The sequence below is a fragment of the Myiozetetes cayanensis genome, unplaced genomic scaffold (genome assembly GCF_022539395.1).
Source record: "Myiozetetes cayanensis isolate MyiCay16 unplaced genomic scaffold, myiCay2020 scf27, whole genome shotgun sequence".
Classification (NCBI taxonomy): Eukaryota; Metazoa; Chordata; class Aves; order Passeriformes; family Tyrannidae; genus Myiozetetes; species Myiozetetes cayanensis.
The window spans coordinates 2,087,303-2,114,269 of NW_026087488.1; the positions used below are offsets into that span (position 1 = coordinate 2,087,303).

Below are 26,967 nucleotides of genomic sequence, written 5' to 3' on the forward strand. Positions count from 1 at the left end.
TTCCCGCCTGGTTCTCCTCACGGCCCGGGACTCCCGGGCTCCCTCAGCCCTGCCCTCCTCCCGTCCCGGGCTCCCGCCACGTCCTGCCCGTTCCCCCTCACGCCCCGGGGCTCTCGTCCCCCTGCCCGTTCCCCCTCACGCCCCGGGACTCCCGCAGCCCTGCCTGTTCCCCTCACGCCCCGGGGCTCTCGTCCCCCTGCCCGTTCCCCCTCACGCCCCGGGGCTCTCGTCCCCCTGCCCGTTCCCCCTCACGCCCCGGGGCTCTCGTCCCCCTGCCCGTTCCCCCTCACGCCCCGGGACTCCCGCAGCCCTGCCCGTTCCCCCTCACGCCCCGGGGCTCTCGTCCCCCTGCCCGTTCCCCCTCACGCCCCGGGGCTCTCGTCCCCCTGCCCGTTCCCCCTCACGCCCCGGGGCTCTCGTCCCCCTGCCCGTTCCCCCTCACGCCCCGGGCTGTCCCGGGGGGCTCCCGGGCTCCCTCAGCCCTGCCGGGGCGCGGGCGGGCGGCAGCGGCCGGGGCGGTAACGGGGCATTGGTGAGGGAGGCGCGAGGGAAGCGCCGCGGGGCTGAGGGGAACGTGAGGGAGCAGTGCCGAGAACGGAGGGTCTGGAGCTCTCCCCGATGGGCAGAAAGAGCAGGAGCTGGGCCTGGTTGGTCTGGAGAAGAGAAGGCTGAGCGGATCTCATCAGTGCACGTTAAATATCCCCAAGGTGGGCGTCGGAGGATGGTGCCAGGCTCCTTTCAGCGGTGCCCAGCGACAGGACCGAGGAGCAACGGCCACAAACTGAAAACACAAGAAATTTCAGCTCTGCACGAGGAAGGACTTCTCTACGTGGAGGGGGTGGCCGAGCACCGGAACAGGTGCCCAGGGAGGGCGTGTATTCTCCCTCTCCAGAGACATTCCAAACCCACCTGGATGCAGTCAAGGCTTCTGCTCCAGGTGCCCCTGAGATCCCGCCCTAATGAACATCCCCCTCCCACCGAGCTCCGGGGCCCATCCAGCCTAAACCTTTTTAGAGTGTAAATATTGTTATTTGCAGCTCACCTGTGCTAAGACACAGCTGATACTGGACCTTTTGTGACTTCCAGGTGTGTTGGCAGCTCCTGTGAGCAATATTTGGGCACCGGTATTTGAGGAGGTTTGCTGTTGAACCCGACACGCTTCTGACTTCTCTGGTGTTCCTTCTGGGCTGCCATGTGGTAAAAACACCCTTTTCCTCCCTAAGTGAGCCCTGTGACCCCACGTGGGAGTGCCTCTGTATTTTATCAGTATCTCGTTATCCTCAGCAAGCTCTTTAAGGCATGTTTTTCTTCCCAATTTGTGTTCCATGCAGGGCTCACACACACCACTAGGAACGTACTGGATGGTTCCTAAACACAGGTGGGGGATTTTTAAGTCATTTGGTCTAAATGAGACTCACCCTGAGCAGTCAGTGATTTAACTACCCCAGTGCAGCACAGGCAAGGACTCTGAGGTTACTACTTGGTGTAGATTTAATTGTCTCACCAAGCTGGTATCACTCAAGTGTGACTGCTCTAGTGTGGTCCTGAACAAAACTCTTATTCAGAGTTAAATGTTTGGCATTTTTCAAACTCGTGGATACAAAAACCCCAAACACTTGGTGCACTGACTATACTGGGAAATACTTCTCCTTCTGTCCAGTCTTAATTTGGTTTTCTTGGCTAATGTAGGACTGCTACTGGGACTTGTTGTTGGGGGGTTTATCTTAAAAATTATAGGAGGCAGAGCTTCTGCACTTTGGGGACGTTATTTTTAATAATCCTAAATTGTTGCTGTTCCTCCCATTTTGTGAGAGGACATTATTCTCTGTCCTTTACTTGCAGAGAGAAATGTTGTGGGGTGGGAAGAAAGGAATGCCACATAAACAGACCATGGGACGTTGCTTTGTCCTCTTTTTCCTTCAGCTTTTCCTACTGGTGGCTTTATGGGTTTTTTTCTCTCATTTTCTGAAATTGTATGAATTTATTTCAGTTGAGGGAGTACAGCTGGTTTCTGTTGGCAATTAGTGCCCCCCAGGAGAGGCTACTTATCCCAGTTATTTTGGGAGGGCCAGTTTGGGAAGGCTGGGGACCTGTTAGGAGGGTGCAAGTTTTTCAGTGCATGAAGGAAAAAATATTGGTAATACATTAAAAATATTAATTCTTTAACTCATAATGCTCTCCTTTTTTTTTTTCTTTTCTTTAAAGTTATGGGTCTAATACATTTTCTAAAAATAATAACTAAGGTAAATATACTTTTCAAGCATTGTGGCAATGGGCTTTATCTTCTTGATAAATTACTAAGTTTTGAAAAATAAGCTAGGCTACACCTTTTACTGCCTGGTAATTTTTTTGTAGACAAAACTATAGTGTGCATGTTTCAGGAGAAGAAATAAATGTATCTGTGAAAGAAGGATGTTGTATTAACTTTCTCTGGAGCACGTTATGTATTCAGGCTGCAATTCATTGTGGTAGAGCCTGAAGAATAATCTTCATGGCAAAAGTGATTTAATCTCTAGGTAGAAATAGAATTTAAATATAGAAGCTTTTGTTATTTATTAATACTCTGTGATTTAGTATATTTGTGTGTTGAGCAGCGTGGTGCTCTCCTTTATTAAATATTTATTTTGCTTTAAAGGTGTTATTAGTTGGTGAAGTTAGTTCAGTGTATGTGTTTAATGTTGAGATAGGAGGTAACCATCAAAGCAACACATTTAGCAGCAAAACTGACCTACAAAATCTATTTTATTAAATAATTTATTAGTCCTCTGAATATCTTTAAACTTAGGAGTTATCCTGTTTGTTTAATGATTTTTTTTTTTTAATTCCTTAATCTGCATTGGGAACTTATTAGCAAAGTGGCTCCATGCAATGACGTGCCTTTTCACATCAGCAAACTCTTTTAGTGCAGTAGCTCATTAATAATTGCAGATGTTGGAAAATCCCTCTGACTCCAGTGCTTGCTGGCAGAGGTTCTGATGGATACTCTTATCTTTGTTGGGATCCTCTCTCTTTTCTTTTGTCTCCTTTACGCAGGGAAATGTTTGAAGGACGTTCCCAGACCGTGCCTGCAGGCAGAGCGTGGTGAGGGGTGAGGGCAGAGCCCTCAGTCTGTGTGTCTGTCTGTCTGTCTGCTGCAATCTGAGCTTTTGAAGATGCAGATGGGTCTCTGAACCCCTCACGTGTCCGGCGTCTGGAGGGACATCTGTGTGTCATCGGAGGGGAAGGGCAGGCCCACGAGCCTCGGGATGGGTAAATGTATAAAGAAAATCTCATCACAGCCTTCAAATTGTAAAAAGAAGGAACCAAACCTGCCCCCGGAGATCAAACAAGGCCTTGGTTGTCAGAGCTCGTATGGAAGAGATTTCACATCTGCAGAGATGGTTGTGCTGTTTCAGCAGACTGTGGTTGGAGTCTGACGCTGTTCTGCTCCCCCTCAAACCTCAAAATCCTTAAAAAGCCCTAAAATCCCATCCAGATATGGGTGCTGAGCTACTGTTCCTGGACAGCAGGGAGTTGCTGAAGGTCACCTGTGCTGGAGGGGGTTGTTCCCATGAAAGGCTGAGGGAGCTGGGATTGTTCAGCCTGGGGAAGAGAAGGTTTAGGATGACCTGAGTGTGGCCTTGCAGTGCCTGAGGGAGCTGCAGGAAAGATGGAGAGAGACTTTTCTCAAGGGCCTGGGGTGACAGGACAAGGGGAATGGCTTCCCACTGCCAGAGGGCAGGGACAGATGGGATATTGGGATTAATCCTTCCCTGGGAGGGTGGGCAGGCCCTGGCACAGGTTGCCCAGAGAAGCTGTGGCTGCCCCATCCCTGGGAGTGTCCAAGGCCAGGTTGGAGCAACCTGGGATAGTGGAAGGTGTCCCTGCCCGTGGCAGGGGGTGGGAACTGGATGGGCTTTAAGGTCACTCCCAACCCAAACCATTCTGTGATTCTTTCCCAAATCTGTTTGTGAAACAATAGTTTGATGACTAACAAGCCAATTTGGTCTGAAAATTACTGCAGAAAGAACAGCATTGTCTTTGTCTTACAGTTTATTGTCTCTGTGGCTGAGCTGCAAACTGAAAAGAGGTTTTGGGGTTTTTTTGTTCCTTTGTTTTTTTTTTTTTTTTTTTTTTTTTTAAGTTGTGCCTGCAGATTTATCTTTCAGCCAAATTAGGACCTGTACCTTGCTTAGAGCTCTGCCTTTTATTTGTCTATCTCAAATAATTTCATAAATGTGGTGCAGTAGTATAACTACTGCAATTATTGCTAAATAAATAAATACTGTGTTGTTTTTTTTTTTTTTTCCCTTTAAGGACTATACTTTAGGAAGCCTGGATGAAAAACATGGAATGTGTTTCATGTGCTGCCAGTGCCAGAGTGTTGTTTGCATGTTTTCCCCAAAGGTAAGATGGCTGTCAAAGAGCAAAAACGTGTCTGTGAAACGGATGTGGTGACAAAGATGAACTTCACTGTGGCTGTAGTTGAAAACTGGAGCGAACTCATCAATGGGAAAATCAGGATTTGGGATCATAATCTTGGCACAGATTGGGGCTTTTCACATTAGACCAGCAGTTCTTGCTTTGTCACGGTTTAAATGGGAGCCTGTGGATGTGAACAGCTTTATTTTTTTAATTACTGTAGCTGGGCATGGTTAGTGGGGAAAAAAGGGTTCTAAGCAGACAATAAAAACCTGCTGAATTTGCCTGCAATGTGCTTATTTTGAAGTGGGAAGGAAGCGAAGTGACATGGATAACATATGAACCTACTATATCTCCTTGATGTGGATATTAAAGGAACCTTGAAAATAGTTTATGGGGAAGTTGTTGGAGGCTTCTAATTTTAAATTCTTAACAGGAAATCATTAAACTGTAGAGGAGCCAACATAACAGACTGTTGCTCTAAAACAAGAGCTAAATGCAGAGCATCCACATGAACTTGTCAGATCTTTTTTTAATGATTTTTCTTTTTTTTTTTTTTCCTCTTTGCCTTTCCTTTCATGTTTACTGCAACCCAGATAAATACATTTTCGTTCTTGTTTTTCACATGCATCAGTTCAGGAGCCCCGTTGTGGCTGAGATGTGAAAGGCAATGCCCTCAGGGAATGTGGAGATGATCCATCAGACCCAGAGGTGTGAACTCCTCATGTGGCCACCCAGAACTTGTGATGTTTAATCAGGATGAATTTGAATGTCCCTTTCTTAATTTCGTTTATTGGCTGATGCAACTGAGGGGAAGGAATGATGCAGTGAGAAATGTAGCTAATTTAATTGAAGTTTAAGCCTATTTGACAAATTTTAAAAAAGCAAAACCCTCCAGTTAAAAGAAAAACTGAAATTTTCCATCCACAAAAGAAGTCGTGGCCTTTACTTTTGAGAAATTATTTGGATTAGTTGAACCAGAGTAAGAAAGAATAACGCTTGTACAGCCACTCTGGGATGCATTTATTTCAGCAACTGTTAGCCAAAATGAGAAATAACCAATCACCTGGCTGTGTTTGGCTTAGAAACACTTTATGTGAAATGATTTTTACTCATATAAAAGACGCTTTTAACTGTGAGCTGTTTAATCTGAGTTGGGTGTTTAAGAGCTGAGGGGCCACGGGCAGTTTCTGCTTAGCATTTGCTTCCTTTAGGTACAAACCCAAGAGAAGAACTCCCCAACTTTATTAAAAGTTCTTCTCCCTGCATCAAACTTCACCTTCGGCAGCAGATTTTTTTTTTTTCCTCCCTGCATCTTCCAACTTTTCCGTGCCCCCTGTTTCTGTGAGGGTCTGGTTTAGCTGACGGGGTTTGGTTTTATTTTGTGAGCTGAAGGACTTCAGAGGAAAACCAGGAAATGTGGTTTGAGTTGCCGGGGGGATCTGCTGGGTTCGTGTGCCCTGTAAATCTTGAAGCACTTGGGGTTTCCAGCAACTTGGGTTGGGGAAGGCAGTTGTTGCAGGCAGAAACATCTTTAATGTATTGTAATTTGATTAAATGTGTGAGTGTAGGTATGATTTATACCCGCTGCCACGGCCTTGATTGTAGAAGCATTGACAGAAACGAGGCACTTTGCCACTTGGAAAGGCAAAAGCGATACTTGGATATAAAAAGACAGAAATACCTTGGGGTTTGAAGAGGAGTTTCTTCCACCATAACTATTTTTTTCCCCTTTGTTTCCTTAATTTTACAAATGCCAGACTCCCCAGAGTGTGTTTACACCGGGCACAGGGCTGGGAGTCCGTCTGTGTGGTTCTATTCCTGGAGGAGCTTGTGATTTTCCGCTCTAAATTGTTTGGGAAAGCATCACCTGTGTTGAATGGGACTAATCCATGACAACACCCCTGCCCACAATCACCCGGCTATGACATAGGGACAGTGCCCTTTTGGGAAGCAATGGGCTCCAGCTGTCCCTGTGATGACACAGATGTGACAATGCTATTTTGCCATTTTTTGGACAATGGTTTTAAGTCGGTTTCCTCATTTCCTGGCTATTTTGTACTAAAAAGTAACTGTAAAATATTTATTCCCCCCCTTTTGTGTGGGCTGTGATGCGGATGGTGATAGATCTGCTGCAGGCCTGGCAATTGATGCCCGTGTTTTATTTGTTAATTAAAAGGGGAATAGTGATACCTTGAGGTGTTTGGGATTGTGTAGAGCTCAAATTAATCTTTATCTCCTTTCCACGCCGTTGAAATGCCCAATAGACTTATCTAAAATACTGTTATGAAACTTAATGGTCCGGTTTTTAAAGCAATTCTATCTTGGGCTGCTGATCTGGTGATTGATCTGATGGTATAAACACCTGGAAAGTAGGAAGGGCTCGTTATCTTATTGGATTAGTGGGGATTAATTCATTAATGGTTGTAGCAGGCTTGCAAATCCCTGGGAGCTCCCGGAATCCAAAGCTTTGTTGATGTATTTCTTATTTTTCCAAATACTGTTGGCTTTAATGTGGTCGAGGGAAGGAAATCCAAAGGCCTTGCAGTTCTTAAGCTGAACAATTATCTCTGTGGAGGTATTTTTGCAAAATTCCATGGTGGTTTTTCGCTGTAGTGGGAAGGGGCTCTGGGAGTTGGAAGTAAAACAGTGTCTGGAATTTCAGCTCTAAAACCCAAATGCACAAACCCCTCCTGGGTGAAGGGAACGTCTTAAATAGTCGTGAGTGTAAACCGTGCACGTCCCGTGGGTGTGTAAATTCCAGGGGGATCACTGCCCAAACGGGAGAGCTGGGATTTCAGCCAGGAGCAGGGAAAGATGGAGGGGCTGGGATAATGCTGGATTACCTTCTGGATCAGGGAAAGATAGGGAGGCTGAGTGACATTCAGGGATTCCTAGAGCAGGGAAGGATCTCATGCTGGGCTTGCTGGAGCAGGGAAAGATTCGGAGCCTGAGCAACACCCAGGGCATCCCGGAGCAGGGAAAGATGGAGGGGGGTCTGAGTAACTCCAGGGATTCCTGGAGCAGGGAAGGGGAGAGTGAGGGCTGAGTAACAGAGGGGTTCCTACAGCAGGCAAAGATTGGGGCCGGAGTAACACTGGAGTCCTGGAGCGAGCTGTCCCCGCTCCCGCCGCTGGGGGCGCTGCGTGGCCGCGGCCGCGCCCGCCGCCCCTTCCGCCGCGGCGGTGCCGGGCGGGGCCCGCAGGGGGCGCTGGCCCGGCCCGTTGGCGCTGCCGGCGCCGTTCCCGTTCCGGCGGGCGGAGGGAGCGCGGCGGGAGCGGCCCCGGGAGGCTGCGGGAGGCGCCGCGGACATGCCCGGGCGGCCCCGGGGACGCCCGCAGTAGTCCTCGCTGTCGGCGGCGCTGGGCGGGGAGCGGCGGGCGAGCTGCCCCCTCCTCCTCCTTCCCCCCTCCTCCTCCTCCTCCCCATGGAGGGGCCGTACGCGCTGGGGGTGAGCGTGTTCTCGGACCAGGGCGGCAGGAAATACATGGAGGACGTGACCCACATCGTGGTGGAGCCCGAGCCGCCGCCAGGGCCGCACAAAGGCGGAGCGGCGCCCGCAGGCCCCGGCGCCGCCGAGCCCCCGGCCGAGGGCGGGCGGCGCCGGGGGGGGACCCCGCGGGCGGCCGAGGACGGCGCGCAGCCCCCCGGCAGCGGCCCCGGGCGGCGGCCCCGCCGCTCCGTCGCCTTCTTCGCCGTGTGCGACGGGCACGGCGGGCGGGAGGCGGCCCAGTTCGCCCGGGAGAACCTGTGGGGCTTCATCAAGAAGCAGAAGGGCTTCGGCTCGGCCGAGCCGGCCGAGGTGTGCGCGGCCCTGCGCAAGGGCTTCATCGCCTGCCACCGCGCCATGTGGAAAAAGCTGCGTAAGTCCCGCACCCCGCGCTCCCTGCCGCGGGAGAACCTGCCCCGCCATCGCCCCCCGCTTCCCCCTGCGCTGCTCCGCGTCCTCAGCCGCCTTTTCCTTCCCCCCCCGCACTATTGTGAGTTACCATCGCTGCCCCCTTCCCTTCCCTCCCTGCCATCGCTGCCCCTGTGCCGGGAATGGGGAGAACGCGGGGTGGGATTGGAGGTCTCGACGCGAGCGAACAAGGAAAACTGGAGCGCGGGCTGCGAGAGCGAAGATGTAAACACAGGGCGGTGAGGACGCGCTGTTGTGTGGCTGGGAATGGTGTGGTGGGAGAGCTGCGGTTTGTTCTACGGCGTTGTTGCGGGTCGGATCTCCGAACCGGATTTATTTGGAGGTCTTCGCCTTGTTGCCCTGGGGAATTGCGCTGAACTCCCGCTTAGATTTCCCTTGGATAATTTAAAAAAAATTAATTTTAACAAACCGGGCCGGGATGGTGTTTTTTCCCTAAGTGTGTTTCCAGTTGTTTTTGTGAGTCCTGATGGAAGGATTGAAATGTGGCTGGTGGTGTTTTGTGGGCATCGGGGGTTATGCAGGGTCACTGCCAGAGCAGAAAACACACTCAGTATCCTGAATATTCTGTGTATTGTTTGCTTAACTGCAGGACGATAGAATAACTGCAGGGATCCTAAATAAGGAAGGGTAAAGGAGAGACAGTGCCCAGACAGGTGACAGTCATCATTCCTGTGCTCTTCCTTCTCCCTGGGTTTCTGAAAGGTTTTTTTTTTTCTTGGTGAGATGAGGGTTATGCCTCAGAGCATGGTGATTGTTTATATACGATGTGTAGAGTATTGTGTGGACTGTGTATGGATTTATGTGTTCAGAAGCCTCAGAAACTGAAAATACAAGAGCAGTGAGGACAGGAAGGTGTTGGAGCCCAGGAAAATCGGACCCAAAGCACAGGGACATCGTGACAGCTGGCCTGGGAGGGAAACCTGAAAAGCAAGAACTGCACTGCGAGCACCCCTGGGGGATTTCAGTGAAGTGATTCAGGGGGTGGGGGGGATTATGATGTCAAAAGAGTTTCGTTTTCCTTTTTCTTGAACAGCAAAATGGAGAAGTTGTGCAAGTGTCAGATATGAGGATAGCGAGGCCGAGGGCACTCTGGGGAGAGGAAAGGGTGTGAGCAGCAGAACCTGCCCCCAGCCCTGATGGTGGGGTGGGTGCCCTCCTGGGCTGCAGAGCTGGGTGATAAGGGGGGAGATGTGTGAGCAGGGGAAGGTGGCGTGGGGGGGAAGATAAGGAGTTCAGTTTTCGAGCTGTGGACTCTGAGAGCACCCAAGGCAGAGAGGTGAAGTGCCAGAGTGCAGGAGGCCTTGTTTGGGTAGGGAGTGTTTAGCAATCACCACCGGGGCTGTGGAAGCAATTTAAATTGTTGTGAGGAACAACATCGCTCTGGCTGTGAGTGTTTGATGACAGTTCGAGGTGTTTTGTCAACTCCAGACTATGATTGGCCTTGCTGGTTTCTGCTGCACGTGTGGAACAACCCGAGTTCTGTGGGACATTATTATTATTATTATTATCTCTGGTTTATCATTTGTCATACTGTGTTCAGGGATCCCAGGGTGAATTTTACTTACAGGAAATAATTTTCCATGTTATCACATGTGCAGCAGATCTTTAACCGTGTGTAGGTGACACTGTGGGCGTGAAATGGAGACTGGGTATTCTGGAAAGTCAAAGAGGAGTTTGGAATTGTGGTGTGGAGGATGGAGGCTTCGCTGCTTCCAGCTGGAAGAGAAGCCAGCACTCAGCTGCTCTGTTGGTTGTTGGAAGCTCTGGGATCATCCCCTGCATCTCCTGGGACAGACACAAAACATACAGATTGTGAGAGTACCAGAAACAATTAAAACAGAAAAAATACCCCTTAGGCACTGCTGATAATTTTTTTTGGCATTAATTCCATAGTAGTAAAAATTTGTACTAAAGGGCTTCTGGAGTAAAGGTTCATATTGGAAGCTACAAATCCAGTTTATGAGTTTATGAGCTCAGAGTTAGAAGGCTGAGCGAAGGGTGGTGATTTTCAAGTCGAGGGGACAATTGTTGTAGGAAGATGATGTTGCTCAGGTTACAGGATTGCTGAAGACACGCTCCTGGTACCTGCTGGAGGTGGGTGAGTGGCTTCAATTCTGATACTTGAGCTCAGAAGAAAACTCAGAGGTTTTGGTGCTTCTGCTGATTTCTGGATGCCCTAAGAGAGAACTGTGCTGGGTCTAAGAGTTATCTGTGAGCAGGAGCCAGGCAGGAACTGCAGCCCTTTTGCTGAGGAGCAGATCACATCTGGTTGTGTTGAGCCCAAAATCTGAGGCTGCTCTATCTATCAGTCTTCCTCTCACAAGTGGGTGATTTCCCTCTCCGTCTCCTCGTGCCCATAAAGACTGATTTGAGTCTCTGATGGCTTTTATTGCTGGTGAGGGGTTGTTACACTGACACAAACTCATTAGTTGCAGCTTGTTTTCTGTTAAGTGCATGGTTGAAGTCCTCGTTACCACTTGGCTTCCTCCCTTGTTCGCCTGCCATTTGGAATGTGTTGCATTTAATATCCACAGTTAAAATTGCTTCCAATAAGCTGATTGAATGGCTGTGTTCCTGAAATAAAGCTACTCTGGGGGAGAAAGTGTGGTTTGGTGTTTAGGACACAAAGCTGGAACGCTGTTAGAGCTCCAGTGTTTGAATAGTGCTGGATGTCTCGGTGGCTCACACCGAGGAAGTGCAGCTTTTATCTTCATCCCGCCTATAAATTCTGCCTCTCCCTCAGCACTTTTTCCTCAGTAGTACTGGAGCTCCAATTCCTCATTTTTTGGTACTGCTGGAAAACTGTTGAAGTTTAAAATGTGGATCTTCCCAGAGGGGAAGGTGTCACTGGGTTTAATTCTTCTTTTCTCCTGTGTTTATTCCTGCTCTGCTTGCTGTGCCCCAGGAAAGCCAAGAACCCGGTGCTCTGGCAGCCTGGCTGGGGTGTTTCCTGCAGACAGGGTGGAATTCCTGCCTTGTGCTGTGTGAGCCTGACTTGTGAAGTGCAGGAGATGAATCTCCCCGTGGAGTTTGTCTGGAGACATGAGTGGGTGCAGTGAAGGAGAAACAGGAGGTTGCTGTTGACAGTTGAAATCAAGTGATGGCTGGGAAGTGGAGTGGGGATTTCGGTGGGTACTGGAGTGGGGAGGAGGTGCTTTAGCTGAACTTGTCTGAACGGGGATGTCTCTGTGGAGGTTTGGAAGAAGAGGAGCTTTTGTAGATGTAAAAAATAGAAAAGGCGTGAAAGGGAAATTTGGATTGAATGTAAATGGGGAGAGCGGTGCAATAGGAAGTTTAATGTCAGTGGTTTGAGGGCAAAGCAGTTGAGAAAGAAGGAGGATTCCCTAACCATGTGTAGCTGATAGCAACATAGGGATGTTGTTGCTCTGGTTTCAAGGGGTATCTCCTGTGGAAGTTGGATGTTGGGTTAAGGAGAGCATCTCTGAACAGTCCTGATGAAGCATTCACTGGGTCCTGCTCAAGGAGCACAGCTTCCCCCAGGTTCTCCTGGTGGTGCTTGGAGCATTAAACCAGAGGAGCCAATGTTTTGCATCCTGTCCTGGTGCTTTGGTGGTGGCTCTGTCTCTACATTTGTGTCAATTTAAGCTGTAGCTACAGGTGCTGTGAAGGGAGTGGGGGTGGGCTGGGGGCACAGCTCGGCCTGGCTGCGCTGCAGTTGAGCTCAGGCTGTGTTGTGACATGACACAAGGCTCTGGCACACCCTTCCTCCTGACCTTCAAGGCATTCCCAGCTCCAGAGAATTAAGAACGTGCCCTCTTCTTGGCCTGTTTTCTGTCACTGCAGCAGAGTGGCCCAAGACCATGACGGGGCTGCCCAGCACGTCGGGCACGACGGCGAGCGTGGTGATCATCCGAGGCTCCAAGATGTACGTGGCACACGTGGGCGACTCGGGGGTGGTGCTGGGGGTCCAGGATGACCCCAAGGACGACTTTGTGAGAGCTGTGGAGGTCACACAGGACCACAAGCCGGAGCTGCCCAAGGAGAGGGAGAGAATCGAAGGCCTGGGGGGCAGGTAAGTGTGTCTGCTCTGACTGAGCTCAGCTTGAGCTTGGTTTTTGGGGGGGGGTCATGCAAGGAGCTGAATCTCACTGTGTGTTTCTGTTGTCCTCTGGGTTTTTTATAGCTTGTTGGGGAAGATGTTACAGTGACCCACTGTTACATGGTTGGGTTTTTTGGTAGTGGTTTGTGGCGTACACAGAATTTTAATTCCCTGGTGGATCACCCAGCTGAGGTGTGCTTACAGTTCTATGTGTTCACCCAGCACTTTGAAAGCGGAGATGGTGATATTTGACCTATTTTTCGTTAAATTCGGAGAAATCTGGGGTTGGGAGAATTATCTTTGCAGATAAGGAAAATTACCTCGGCACAAAAGTAAAATGATACGAGGTCCGGAATGCCCAGTTTTGTCCAAGTTTGACACAAACCACTCTCATTTCTCAGGCATTCTGCATTGTTCCTGAGATGGCAGCTGTTGAGTAGGCTCCTCAAAGCTTCTGCTTAGGGAACATGAAAAAAGAATATAAAGGTTAGATCTGAAACCAAATCCTGCGTTTGCTGTGCCTGAACAGCCCCTGTCAACGTTGGAACACCGGGGCTGTGCAGGAGCCGCTCCTGAGCTGGCAGAGGCTGGAACCCCCGAGCTGGGGGGGCTGTTTGTGTCCCCTGGGGGTGAGGGGGAAGCAGGCAGGGCTGTCAGGTGGCACAAATGTTTGGGCACAAAGCTCAGGGCTCGTGGTTGGCGGAGCTTCAGCGGAGCTCGGCGTGCCCGCGGCAGATGGGTGGGCACGGCTTCCTTCCCAGAGCTGGGCTCTCTGAAGGCTTTCCTGTTGACATCACTGATCTGAGAGCCCTGTCAGCCCATGGACCTTCAGACATTTGTGTCTCTGGCAGCTGGGACTCGAGCAGGTGGCTTTGCAGAAGGGAGAACCTGCGGTTTTGCTGCGTTAGTACCTGTGGAGATCTCTGAGTTGTATTTCAGAGCCTGAAAGTCTCTGAAGCTTCAGAGCAGCATTCCCTGAAATTTTGTATCTACAGGAACGCTCAATTTGTTTGGTTTTTTTTTTTTTTTTATTTAGTCCTTTATTTTTCCTGGGGCTCCTCCTGTTTTTCCCAGGCTGGCTGTGGGACAAATTGTAGGAGTGAGGTGGAACTTTGCAGCTGTGCCTGGTGATGTCTCCTCTTTGATGAGAGCAAACTGGGAACAGTTAAGGGCAGAGCATAATTGAATCTTCCATTACAAGGAGATTTTCCTGGTAACAGTCTGAGTGTGGGATGAGGTTTTCTTTCAGCTGATGACTGAAGTGAGCTTTGTGTGGTCATTAGTTGGACCAGGGGGTGAGATCAGTTTTTAGGATGTGGTGGTTGTGACTTTGCCGTGCTGTGCATGGAGCTCAACATGCCCTTGTTGTTAAGGCCTTTGAAGTCTCAGGAAGTGCATCGTGAATGGCTTCAGTATGAGGAATCTTGAGGCTGTTCCAGAGCTGCTCAGTTTCTAATTACCAATGGCTGTTCCTTGGATAAAAGGAACTTGCAAGTATCTGGTTCTTAACTTGGTTGGGACCAAGCTTTGCTAGCTCCTGGCTTATTGGCTCTTATTCCTTGGTGGTTCATGCACTGTCCTTTCTTCCCTGCCCATACAGCTGCCCCAGTTATCTGCTCTGCAGCTTCTTTGACCCCTCAGTGCCATCTGGGAGAGCCAGAGCAGCTCGGTGCCTCAGAGCAGGTGCTCACATGCAAATGCAGAGCTGATTCCTCCCTTCTCCTGCTTCCAGCAGACAGCAACTGGGAACAATTCCTCTTTTGTGTCTGCAGGGGAATCCCTGCAGCAGGCTGCTCCTTTCTCTTCTCTTGTTCCCACTGTGCTGTGCTGCTCTTCAGTGCCAGACTCTGGAGATGGAGAAAACTGGAGGAGGAACCCCACGGTATTTCCACCTGAGTGAGCTGGTGTTGATGAGGGCAGCAAATTCAGTTCTCTTCTTTCTCTGACAAAGAATTTCGTCCAATTCTTCATTCCCCTGCTTTTTATTTTCCTCTGCCCTTCACCTCTCGCTTCTCCCTTTGGCTTACCATGGAATCAAGCTCTGAGGGATGTTTTGAAACACTGGGCTGTGCCTGGACTGCCCTGAGGGGGTGTTGTCATTACTGCCCCCGGATTTACATATTTAACTGGCTTTGTCTCCTTTTGCTCCCATTCCCTGTCCTGGCTGACATGTGCCTGTCTCTGGTGGTTCCAGCGTGATCAACAAGTCCGGAGTGAACCGCGTGGTGTGGAAGAGGCCCCGGCTGAGCCACAACGGCCCCGTGCGCCGCAGCACCGTCATCGACCAGATCCCCTTCCTGGCCGTGGCCAGAGCGCTGGGTGAGTGCTGTGCTGGGAGCAGGGGGCAGCTCCCAGCCTGCATGGGCTCTGAGGGGCTTCATCACTGCCTTCTGGCAAGTCTGGGCCTTTTAAATATATCTTTAATACAAGCTGGGTGTATTTTTGTTTGGAATCTGTAAAAGGCGGCGTCGGGGAGAGAAGAACCCGCCCTGCGGCTTTCAGGGGTTTCAGTGTCAGCCTTACAGGGATCTCTGGTGCGGATGGAAATGGATGAGCAGCACCCTGGTCCTGTTCTTGCTGAGATAATAGGGCTGGGATTTTTGCCTGGTGTTGCTGGATGGCACATGAATTCAGTCTGCCTTTTGTGGGGACTCTTTTTTTTTCTTTAACACTTAGCACAGAATGGGATGAAAGTCAAGTCTTGTGTTTTGTCTGTAACTTGCCTTTGTGGGAGCACTAATAATGGGGAGCTGTCTTTGAGAAACACCTTATTCCAAGGGCAAAAAGGCATCTTGCAGTGCTGGGAAACTACTGATGAATGGGTTTTGGGAAGTGCTTCACAACTGAACCACTGGATGCCTCTTACCCTTGAGTGTCGGTGTCTGCTGGTTATTTTTCCCTTAAATCTCATCACAGAAGGCCAATCATTTTGGGTGCAGGTGGGAATTCAGTGCATTTGTTCAGTGGATGAAGAGAGGATTCAGGAGAAGGCTGAAGGAGAGTTTCAGGTCCAAGAAATGGGAACACCTGGCCTAAGAGAAATCCTTCTGGCCACATGAACTCTGTTGACATCCCCTGTCCTGTTCTGATTGTCACAAGTGCCCTTCTGCCCTAAAATGAGCATTTGTGGAATGCACAGTGGCTGTATCAAAGTATTTAAATGATGTTTAATTTATTTATAGCCCCAGAACAAGGCAGAAATATTTGGGCTTCCTCCTGGCTCTGGGAAGTACCTTTGGGCTGCTTTTGCTGGATACAGGAGGTTTTCTGTGCCTTCTAGAACTTGAAACAAGCAGCAAGTGTAGAAAGGAGGGGACAGCCAGGGTGATGAATGGCTGGGCTTTGGAGGTTCCTGCGAGTGCAGCTTAAAGTCATTGTGGTTTTCCTGAGCTGCTGTTTTAAGTTCATATCCCCCAGCCTGGGGGAGTCCACTGGTAACACTGTGGTGGCAGAAATGAGGCTTTTAAAGGGCTTTTTAACTCATGAGGGATCTCTCCTGTTGGTAAATTAGCTCAGCTCTAAATCCAGTAAATATTTTATAGACTTTCTTTTCCCTGTCCTCCTCCCCTTTCCTTGGGATCTTCTGTGGAGCCAAGACCTGCAGCTTTGAGTGGGTTCAGCCCTGTCAGGTAAAACCTGGCTTTGAAAAGCTCTGGGATTAATCAAACCGAGTTTTTGCTTTGGACCCACTTACAAAAAAAAAGTAAACTTTTCCTTCCTCTATTAAAACCAAAAGCTATTTTTGTATTTTGTCTGCAAAGCAGCATCTCCTGACAACAGGAATGAAAGGCCTGGTCTGTGTGCCTTGTGGACATGCCCTGCTGTGAGAAGGCTTTGGGTTTAACCCAGGGCATCCCACTGACAGCAGGGGTGGCTTTGTTTGGGCCTTCAGCTGCCTCCCTGGCACCAGCTGAGCTGCAAGTGTTTTTTTTGGTGTATTTTATGTTATCACTGAGCACATGAGAGAGAATGCACAGGTGACTGTCCTGGGAGATGCAGAAGGAACCACATTAATAACATTTTGAGGTTTTTTTGTGCTGCCCTGCCCTGTGGGGGAAAAGAAACACAAAATGAGTGTCCCTCCCCTTGGGGGGGCCTGAGAGCCCCTCCCTGAGTGAAGCATCCCGAGGCAGCTCCTCCTGCCGGGAATTCTGCAGGTTCAGGGAGCACCAGAGACTTCTCCCTGCTCTTCAGGAGCCATCACAAGCTGCTCAGGCTGCAAGTATTCCTTATGGAATTGCTGCTGGGTTAAGGAATAAAAGCTTTATTTTTTCAGTTTGTGACTCCTGGGGCTCTTCTGAGCTTCCAGTAGCTCCTGACCAGTGGGGTTGGTCAGTTGATTCCTGATTGGGCTTTGGGAATAAATTATTGTGTATTTGCTCCTTATAAGCCCTGTGATATTCCCAGTTATCCCTGGGAGGAGCCTTCTTCCCCTTGGAGAAGGTCCCCTGGAATCAGCCTGGTGATTACTTGGCAGTTTGCTCAGGAAGAGCAGCAGATGGACACGCTGACATGTTCATACATGAACCCAAATGCAAGAGCAGCAGGTTATTTTTATCATCCAGCCCAGCATTTTAATTAAAAAAGCGACTCAGTGGATGACATTTGTCATTTCTCCTGAAAGGGTGTGAACAAAGCAGCAAAGAGCAGCCTAAAAATATTGTGCACGTTGGAGATGGGTGCTGCCACGATGCCAGGAGTGGGTTGGTGATCCCAAGCTGTTGTTTGTTTACCTGCTGTGCCCGTGACAGGTTGATGGGAGGACTTTGGGTGGCAATTCACACCCAGTAATTGCTGGGTTGCAGCTCTTGTGCTCCAGGATTCCTTCCTTTCTCTGCCAGCTGGCTTTGCTGGGGTCTGGGGGGGCCCTGTGCACCTCTGGATGAGCAGGCTTGGCTGTTAATTAGGGCTCATTAGCAGCGTGTGCTTGTTGGGGAGGAGAATTGGGGCGCTAATGAGGGGGGACCAGCCCTCCTTGCTGCGGTGGAGAGCACTAATTGAGCAAAGTATTCCCTGTCCTCGTCCTGGCAGGGTCTGTTCAGCTGGCTGATAGCTTAAGGCAAAGCTAATGGAGGGAAGGAGGAAGCCAAAAAAGCTCATTTATTATCTTTAAGAGGGTGGTGATGGATTTGGAAGAAGCTGCAGAAAGCCAAGAGCCAGACACAACCTTGCTCTTGAGCTGGACTTGTTGAGCTTCTGTTTGCTGCTCAGCTCTGACATTGTAAATGATTTCTGCTTTTAAAGCTGGGTGTCCTGCACGGGAGAACGTTCCCAGTGCCTGCAATTAATAAAGTCACCTCTTGTTGCTGATTGCTCCGGGAAGTTGTTTCTGAACTTGGAAGTGGAAGGAGCCAGCACAAATTATCCTCTGTCTTGATTTCAATGAAGGGGTTTAACTTTTTTTCGAGTACACTTGGTAAATGCCACTGCAGTCAGTTGATGTGGAAGTGCACTGTGGTGCTGGAGGGGGTTTTTCCTGAGGGAGCAGTGGAACCAGGGAGTGTTGTGTTGCTCAGCTCCCTCGCTGCCGAGGTGACCCCAAACTCACTCACACAGGGAGAGAGGGAGGGGTAAAAATAGAAAGGTTCCCTGCGTGAGGCCGTGCTGGGGACGGGCTGGAGCTCTCAGTGCCTGCTGCAGCTCAGCACTCCTCGTGTTCCTGGGGCTGCTCTCCAGCTCTGGAGTTTGGCACGGGGGTTGAGCTGGAAGGAGGCTCCAGCAGCCCTGCAGGGCGTGCAGAGGGAAGAGGGGCGGGAAGGAGGATGAGCAGGGGAGAGCTCAGTGTCCTCCTTCCCCTCTACCTTTGTTGCCTCCCTGTGGCACCTGCACACAGGAATATTTGCAGGTTTGCTGTGGGATCAGCAAAGCAAGGCCTTGCTTCTGTTTAAGGAGGACTTGATAAATTCAGGGAGGTTTTCCTTTGGGCAGTGATGGAGGTTTCACCAAGTTTGAGGTAATAATCTGTGATATTTCCCCTTGTCCCAAAAACGAGGGTGAAGAGAGTAGAGGATCTCCTATAAACAAGGGTTTGAATGTGGTTTAATTGAAGTTTGTTACATTAAATATGATTGGAAGGTGACAGCAGCTCTGCTGGGATTACTTCATGTTGCTGGCGACTCCAGCCTGGTGCTGATGGTTTTCCTGGGAACGCTGATCTCTATTTTCCCAGGTGGAGATCTCTCACGTGCAGTGTAACCACCCCTCAAACCCATTTTCTGCTCTGCCAGGTGATCTCTGGAGCTACGACTTCTACAGCGGGGAGTTCGTGGTGTCCCCCGAGCCCGACACGAGCGTTCACACCCTCGACCCCCAGAAGCACAGATACATCATCCTGGGCTCTGACGGGCTCTGGAACATGATCCCCCCCCAGGATGCCATCTCCATGTGCCAGGATCACGAGGAGAAGAAGTACTTCATGGTGAGAGCAGGGGAAATTCAATACTTTTTACCTCTAGAAGTTGCTCAGGCTGAGCCGTGAAGTGTCCAACAAAGGGGTTGTTATTTTGGCGTTTTCACAGTTTTGCCACAACATGAAGTTGTTAGAACAGCTTTCTTGTTGGAGGCTGATGTCAAGTACCAGGTCTGTTAACACTGTTGAATTTATTACTATTATTATTATTTGGTTGCCATTTTGGGTGTTCTTTTTCTAAGGAAGTTGTAAAAAAGGCCATCTGAAAATCAAATTTGTGTCACATCAGGGCTGGTGTCACAATGCAGTTGCTTGGACTGAATTAAATCCTTCTCTGGTTTATTTTACAAAGATAAGCAGATAAGAACAGGGCAGTGGGCACAGCCCCAAGGCTGCCAGAGCTCCAGGATCATTTGGACAGCACCCTCAGGCAGGGGTGTGACCCCTGGGATGGGCCTGTGCAGGGCTGAGGGTCGGACTCCATGATCCCTGTGGGTTCTTCCTATCCTGGGAATTTATAAAGGGGATCATCAGACAGTGAATGGTCTGTAAACCCCAGAGGTGCTCTGGGAGGGCTGTAGATTGTGTTGCAGGCAGCTGTTGGTGCAGTGTCGTGGTTTAAAGCCCTGTGTGTCCCTGGAAGGGAGATGTTTCCACGAGCGTTTCCTCCTGGAGCTGCCGCCGCGCGCGACTCGCGGGGGCACAAACCTCAGGCTGTGCCGCCCCTGTGCCACCTCCCAGTGGCCCTGACGTGTCCCCCCCGTGTCCCCAGCAGGGAGAGCACCGGCAGTCGTGTGCCAAGATGCTGGTGAGCCGCGCCCTGGGCCGCTGGAGGCAGCGGATGCTGCGGGCGGACAACACGAGCGCCATCGTCATCTGCATCTCCCCCCTGCGGGACGGCCCCAGCCCCTGGGAGCAGCAGGAGGAGGAGCTGTACCTCAACCTGGCAGAGGGGCCCTCCTACAGCAGCCCTGACCTCAGCAGCACGAGCCCCTCCCGCTGCTGCACCCCCCCTGTCAAGGTAAGGGCTGCCAAATGTGCCACCCAGTGCCAGTCGGCCCGGGGGCCGTGGGGTGCTCAGACCATTGCAGGGATTAACAAACACTCTTAGAAACTCCCCACCTCCCCATTTCAGGCACTATTTAACACTGCCCTTCGGTGGGTGCAGTGTGTTTTTGAGTCTGGGCCAGGCACTGTGTGTGTCTGGATGATGGATTTCAGGTGATGTGTATTCACACATCCCGTGCCACATCCTCAGCACTCCCACGTGCAGAGCTTTGGAGAAGTGGGGCAGCTTTCACCAGTGGTTCCTGAAAGACTTGGGAGCACCAAAGGCTCCCAAGTGCAGGGTGTTAAAGTAGGAACCTCTCAGAAGGGCTGCTGATGGTTTATTAGCAGTTGTGGATCTGTGATCCCTCAGTGTGGAAGAAATCATTAGTGTAACTTTATGCATTCAGTTCACACAGCTTGAAGTGAATTCTCAGAGGTAAGTTTTCCAGGATTCACCCCAAAATCCAAGGGAGCCTGTTAGAAGGAAATCAGACTGGGAATCAGAGGTTTAAACAAGAGAAAACCCAACACATCCCCTTGGGGAGCGAGGTTGGGCTGCAGTTTCCCCCCTGCCTTGCCATGTCTGGGTGCAGCACAGCTGGGCACTTGCAGAGTGCTGCTTGTGGGTGTGTGCTGACCCTGTGGGGCTTGGTTTGGGATTGTTTGGCTGTGGGGTTTTATTTTCTCCTCTGAGGTAACTCGTGGGTTAATTTATACCAGCACATGGTGATAAAAAGAACATTTCTCTCTGTGCTGGGAGATCTCATTACCTTCCTGTGGTTGATTTAATGTTCTTTGTAACATAAGGTCTTCCTTGAGGCTGGAAGTTTTAACCATCAACATAAAGCAGAGCCCTTCAGAAGGTTATTTTGTTCAGTTTTGTGGCCTTTTCTTTCCCCTTGTAAGAAGTGCAGTGTAGCTGTGAGGGGGTGTTTGCCTCAGTAATTCCCAGCTGCTCCTGATTGAAGTCCCTGTCCTTTGATGTGGTGCAGTATCTGTGGAGAACTGTCCTTTGGGCAAAGGGAAAGAAAGCAGAAATTAAGAGAGGGAGTTTGCAACGTTCCCCTGGGAGAAAGGAGCTGCTCATAAAGCAGCAAACCCCAGCTCTGTCTCCTCCCCTTCCATCCGTCGAGATCCATGACGAGAGTTAAACCCCAGCAGAATCTTCAGGGGGGAAATGATGGAATTCTAAAGGCTCCTGAAATTTTCAGTGGTGCCATCTGGTTTGTGTGTGAACTGTTAGCAGGAATCACTGAGCTGTGCTGGCTGCACAATGTCCAGGAACCTGCAGTTCTGGATGAGGGCTCAGGGAATGTTCTGTGTTTTTTTATTCCCCCTCTCCATCTGAGAAGGTTCAGTGAGCTGTGAACCTGCAGAAATGGAAGCAGGTGGTGGGAGATGGAGGAAGTGCCTGTATTCCAGGATCCTTTGGGATCCCAGGGGTGTGGGCAACATCCCAGGAGGTGATTTGGTTGGTCCCAGCAAACGTGGCCATAGAGAGCAGCACCCATTTGCAAAACAAACCAGAAACACTTTGGTACATAAAGCTGCAGGTAAATGTGTGATCTAATTTAGCTTGGTAATTAATTAATACTGTTGAATTTCCATCCCAGTTTCTGTGGGGGAAGCAGGGATGGCCTTGACTCCTGGCAGCTGCTACCTGCCAAAACAATTAATCTGGAAATAGATGGGAGACCAAAGTTTCTCAATTAAACAGAAGTATTTCTTAATTGCTTATCCTTCTGGCAGCAATTACTAATACCAAATTAATTCCAGTATTCCTGGGGCCAGTGATAAAGACTGATTGGATTGTTGAGACATTAAATGGTGATTGATGGTTTATTTTTCCTGTTGGTCACATCCCTCTCCTCAGTCCATGCTCTGCCTTCCCTTGGCTTCCCAAAACCTTCTCCAGGCTCAGCCCTTTGCACCAGGCAGGAGATGCTGGAGATAAGTTAAAGGTCTTGCACAATAAAACCATCAAACCAAGTTGTTGTTGTTGTTGCAGACACAATGTCAGAGATTCCAGTGAGCAGCTGGAGCAGCTTTGCCAGAGCTGCTGTGTGTGTGACCCACCTTCCTTAGGGATCCTGGAGGAGTTGAGCTGATTAATAACCTTTGAGACACCATCCCTAAAGGTTTCCCTCTTGTGTTGGTAAATGTAGCAAAAGAATCTTACCCAGATGGTTTTGTCTACACGTGGGAAGTAACAGAGGAGTGGAGAGGAGTGGAAACCCAGTGTGGATGCTGGAAACAATTCTGGTTGTCCTCTCTTTTGGAGGGCGTTTTACTGAACCTCAGGATCAGGTTTTTGCCAAGTGCTGAGCAGCCCTGGAACTCACCTTGCAGGAGAATGGAGTTATTCTGGGCTGTGACTTGAGAAGCATCTGTTTATTCTCCTGAGGTGTTGCTCTGACTGATGGAGCTGTATGTGCACTGGAGTTCTGAGCACGTTGTTTCCTTAAAATAATGACTGTCATTTGCCTCTCACTCACTGTGGAGTAACGTGGCCTTGAAATTCACTTTTGAAGGACTCTGGAGTAACCAGGGATTTCTTCACAATTAAATCTTTAATAAGGTCAGAATTCATATCTTCAGGGCACTGCATAAACACTGATTTTCATAATCCCCCTGTGGATGGGGAGAGCTGGTTTTGTCCCCGTTTTCCTGTCGGGAATGAGGCACAGCCACTTCTCTGGGGCTGCAGAGGAGTTGAAGGGAGGGTCAGAGGGTGGGAAGTCCCTGGTTCTCAGGACATCCCTCAACAGCTCCTGCCCAAGAGGCAGACTGTGCTGCTGGGGAGTGGCTGGGAGTGCTGGCAGGGATGGAGCTGCACTAAAGCAGAGACAATAAAGCCATTTTTCGAATAGCTCTGTCACTGCCCCGTCCTGTGGGCAGTGGGGGCACTGGAGAAAGTTTGTCCCTCTCTGTTAACCTGGTTGTGCAGCAGCTGAGGACTCGCAGTGTGACAAAGGTCAGAAGCCTCTCGCTGCTGTTTGGCCCCTGGTGGTGGATGGAGCTGCTGGGGCAGGACAGGGCCCTGTGGCGGTGCCTGAAGGAGGGAGGTCGTGTCTGTGTGGTGGAAAACGCTGCTGAAAAGGAGAGGACAGGGGTTCAGGCACTGCTTTGTCCACGGCTCCCCAAATCCACAGCAGCTGCCTATGGATCCCTCAGGGTTTCAGAGCTCCAGTCTCATCTTCCACCTCTCAAGGTGCAGAAAGGATAACTCAGTTTTGGGACAGGATTTGTCTGCCTCTGCTAAGGTTTAGAGCAGTTCTGTCACGCTGTCTGCAGCCCCAGAGGACAGTGCCTGTCCCTGGAAGTGTCCAAGGCCAGGTTGGACGGGGCTTGGAGCAACCTGGTCTGGTGGAAGTGTGGGGTGGGACGAGATGACCTTTAAGGTGATCACCATTCTGTGACTCTGTGATTCTGGTCAAGCCTGACCGTGTATTTTCCTTCCCCCCAGCTGTCGGAAGATGAGCCGCGGCTGAGCGCGGAGCCGGTCCCTGCCCTGCTGCGCAGCACGGGGCTCCCAGACAAGCACCCGGAGCTGCCACCCGAGGTTGCCAAGAGCAGCACCGTCCCTGGAGGAGCCCCGAGGGACGCGGGCCCGCAGGAGGAGAAGTGCAGCAAAGCGCTGGCTCTTCGGATCCAGGAACCCTACCAGGCCGTCAGCCTGGCCCCTTCCCACTCCGCCAACTCAGGCACGGACCAAAAAGGCTTCAAGGTGTCCCCCGCTGGCCCCACCAAAGCGCAGGAGGCGGAGAAAACGCCCGCGGCGAACTTTAAAAGGACCTTGGAGGAGTCCAACTCGGGCCCGGCGCTGAAGAAGCCGCGGCGGGGGCTGGGCCGGGCGCTGGGCCCGCAGGGGGACGGCCCGGCCCGCAGGACCCCCGCCAAGCTGGCCATGAGGCGCAGCCTGCGCGGGCAGAAGAAGCTCAGCCCGGGGCTCTTCCAGCCGCCCAGGAAAGCCGTGTGCGTGTGCTGAGCATCCAGAGGAACCCCTGGGATCCGCAAAGCGCGGCGCTCTCGCTGTTTTTTTAAAAAAGTAGGAACTTTTTTTGGTATCCGACAGCTTTATCCACACCCCTCCCTCCCCCCCGGCCTCGTACTTGCTTGTATTATAACTGTGAATTTTGTAGATGTGTAGGGTAAAAGTCACTGTAAAATGTGTGTAAATTTGTATTCCTTCATATAAATGTAGTCTCTCTCTCTCTCCTTCCTTGTATAATTGTTTTAAAACCTTGTTTTAAAAAAAGGAAAAACCAAACACAAAAAGTTAAAATAATCCTTTTTGTTAACTTACTAAAAGTCATCGATTTGTATACGCTTCTTGTGAGGAGAATTTCACAACTTTTTAACTAAAGTAAATTATTAAACAGAACGGGAGATATGTATTTTCGTAGTCCAATATGTTCCACCTAAGGTGTGTCTTTTAGAGAATACACTAGGTCTATATTTTGGTTTTAAATTTTAGATTTCTCTACTCAGAAATGAAATGTATGTGGAAGCAGAGATTTGGGTCTTGCTTTACACACCTCCATGTCGATTTTCTGTTCATTAAAATACTATGCAGTATCTTACTTAGTTGTATTTTTTGTAACAATGATTGTCAAAAGTATTTAGCAAAAAAAAAAAGTGTGTTTTAAAAACTCCCAACTCCCCAGAGCATCTCCAGCAAAGCCATTCCCACTCCCTGTTCCAAATGATGGCATTTTATCCAGGCACAACTGCCCTTTGGAGACGTGTTTTCTGGTATTCCAATACTGATGGTGCTGCTAATACCTTTCAACACAACTTCTTAAATTATTTTATGACTCTTTTCATTGCCTCTGTGGACCATGTGTATGTTCACCTCAATAAAACACATGAAAATCTGACGGGGACGCTTTTCATTTTTTAATTTTTATTTCAGGCACGAGTTCTGTTATTTATTAAACAGTGCAACGTGAATTTATTATTCCAAAATAAAGTAATGCTTGTTTTGTATCCGTTAAAAATCTGGAAAACTCTCCCCTTTTCCACTCAGGAGACAAGACATCCCACACAGGTTTATGATGGAAGTGATCTTGGCAATTTATACTCAACTGGAGAAATATGGAACTTTGGAAGATGTTGTTTCAATGAGGAAATAAAGGGGCAGGACTTTATTGCAAGTTATGGTTATTTACAGACTCCAGTTCTTTACTGCTGGAACAATCACAGGTTGGAACCAGCCCTGCCATCTCCACACGTTACCGTGGTTACAGAAATCCCAGGGGATTGCATTCCTGGGAATGTCCAGTTCTCCTTCAGCTGTGCTGGGAAGGCAGTGCTCGACTGGGAGATGGAAGTGGCAGCCTGTGCAGACTGGATCTGCAGGAACCTGTTTGTGTGAGGATGGAACTCAGTTTGAGGCCACAGCAACTGTGTGGACTTCCCTGGCAACAATCTTTCAGGTAATAATCCAAGAGGTACTAATTACCTATTTTCCTGTTGACCTCACCACACTGAACCTTTTAAAGAGCCAGTGTAACCACTGGGGTAGGTGACTGTCAGTGCAGGTGCTGAAGAATAAAGACTGGAGCAAATTTCCCAGTTTTTTTGCTCTATACAGGAGCAAAGTTAAAGTTTTCACCAAACTCTGCTGCATTCAGGAACGTGTGCCTCGTTTTCTGAAGATCCCTCACACCACTTTTACACTTGGCCTTCTCCAGCTTTGGGGGTTTTTTCCATTTTTGATAAACGGAGCAAAACCTACAGTTTTTCCCAGGAAAGCTGCTGGATGGTGGTCATGAACCATCCATCCCAAGCTCCTCTGCACTGGTCTCAAACCTGCTGCTGTAACCTGGCAGCACTTTGCTCCTGTGTGTTTTGCCCACCTATTTATCACTTGGCCTCTCTGAAATCATCAATCAAAGCTGAGACAGCCAAGCGTGGCAATTTACACCTGGTGTGTGAGCAGAGGCTCCTTTGGTAAATCCAGCCTGAGTTACACACCCTCTCCTCTCTTGAGAAATAAAGCTCCAGGATGTGCAAAGCCCGTGGGTGCTCTGTGGGTGCTGCTTTCATTCTTCAGGAACGCAGAGGCGGTCACAGGGTGCATTCCTGGGGCTGGGCACCCCCTGGTGCTGCTGGAAACCCGAGCTGAGCAGGGCCAGGGGCGTCACCCCGAGGGCACTGCGAACAGAGCCCACAGCCCGGGGGCGCGGGGAGGGGACTTAAAGGTCACCCAGGGCCACCCCTGCCATGGCAGGGACACCTTCCATGGCCCAGGGTGCTCCGAGCCCCGTCCAACCTGGCCTTGGACACTCCCAGGGATGGGGCAGCCACAGCTTCTCTGGGCAACCTGTGCCAGGGCCTGCCCACCCTCACAGGGAAGGATTCCTTCATAATATCCAATTTAAATCCACCCTCTGCCAGCGTGAACCCACCCCGTGTGCCGTGTGGCTCCATCCCTGTCCCAGGTTCCTCTCCAGCTCTCTGGGAGCCCCTTTAGGCACCGCAAGGCACTCTGAGATCTCCCCGGAGCCTTCTCTTCCCCAGCACTGGGGCAGCGCTGCCACAGCACCCAAATTCTGAGCGGCACCGGCTCCTGGCCCTCAGGAGCCACTGGGACCCACCGAGCCGCTCCCGCCCTGGCGGACCCCGAGGGAGCCCCGGGAGACGCTCACGATCCCCTCATCGCCAGCCTGCCCCTCACGGTCCCCTCACGGTCCCCTCACGGTCCCCTCACGGTCCCCTCACGGTCCCCTCACGGTCCCCTCACGGTCCCCTCACGGTCCCCTCACGGTCCCCTCACGCGCTGACCACGCCCCATGACGTCACTCGGGCGTGGCTCACTCCGCCAATCCGGCTCGGCCCCGCCTCCCTCCCCCCTCCCCGCCCCACGTGCGCGCGGCGGCTCTCGCGAGATCCCCGATGTAAACAAAGCCGGCGGGCGGGGCAGGAGGAGGCGGCTCCGCCCCCCTCCCTCCGCGTCCCCCCGAGCCCCGCCCCCCGGCCGGCGGCGCGGCCGTCCATTGGCCGCGCTGGGGGAGCGCCCGCCCCCGCCGGGCGCTGATTGGCGGCGGGCGCGGAGCGCTGGGTGTCATTGCCGGGGGGTCCCAAACAGTGCCAGTGGCGCCGGCGGCGGCCGCAGGTGAGGGT

General features: G+C 50.6%; 2 protein-coding genes across 11 annotated transcripts in view; both read left to right on the plus strand.

Annotated features, from left to right (window-relative positions):
* Window positions 1–7,673: 7,673 nt before the first annotated feature.
* PPM1D (protein phosphatase, Mg2+/Mn2+ dependent 1D) lies at window positions 7,674–24,719 on the plus strand. Of its 2 annotated transcripts, none has more exons than XM_050321872.1 (6): window positions 7,674–8,264; window positions 12,125–12,353; window positions 14,575–14,699; window positions 18,608–18,798; window positions 19,565–19,810; window positions 23,306–24,719. In XM_050321872.1, the coding sequence occupies exons 1-6, from the start codon at window positions 7,829–7,831 to the stop codon at window positions 23,825–23,827; spliced, it is 1,749 nt and encodes a 582-aa protein (XP_050177829.1). In that variant the 5' UTR covers window positions 7,674–7,828; the 3' UTR covers window positions 23,828–24,719. The 2 variants fall into 2 exon arrangements, with proteins under 2 accessions (XP_050177829.1, XP_050177828.1); XM_050321871.1 differs by having other exon boundaries at window positions 7,675–8,264; window positions 19,562–19,810.
* Window positions 24,720–26,878: 2,159 nt separating this feature from the next.
* Window positions 26,879–26,967, plus strand: part of BCAS3 (BCAS3 microtubule associated cell migration factor) — a 302,017-nt gene continuing 301,928 nt past the window's right edge. For all 9 annotated transcript variants that reach the window (XR_007629761.1, XM_050321864.1, XM_050321866.1 and 6 more), the window contains exon 1: window positions 26,879–26,959. The gene's annotated coding sequence lies outside the window, so the exon portion shown is untranslated. The remainder of the gene's footprint in view (window positions 26,960–26,967) is intronic.

Bases quoted from the DNA above. Each gene is read 5' to 3' on its own strand.
- PPM1D (XM_050321871.1), top strand. From the start codon at position 7,829: ATGGAGGGGCCGTACGCGCTGGGGGTGAGCGTGTTCTCGGACCAGGGC. The intron at 12,354-14,574 runs GTAAGTGTGTCT...TGGTGGTTCCAG, and splicing joins ATCGAAGGCCTGGGGGGCAG to CGTGATCAACAAGTCCGGAG. The intron at 14,700-18,607 runs GTGAGTGCTGTG...CTGCTCTGCCAG, and splicing joins GGCCGTGGCCAGAGCGCTGG to GTGATCTCTGGAGCTACGAC.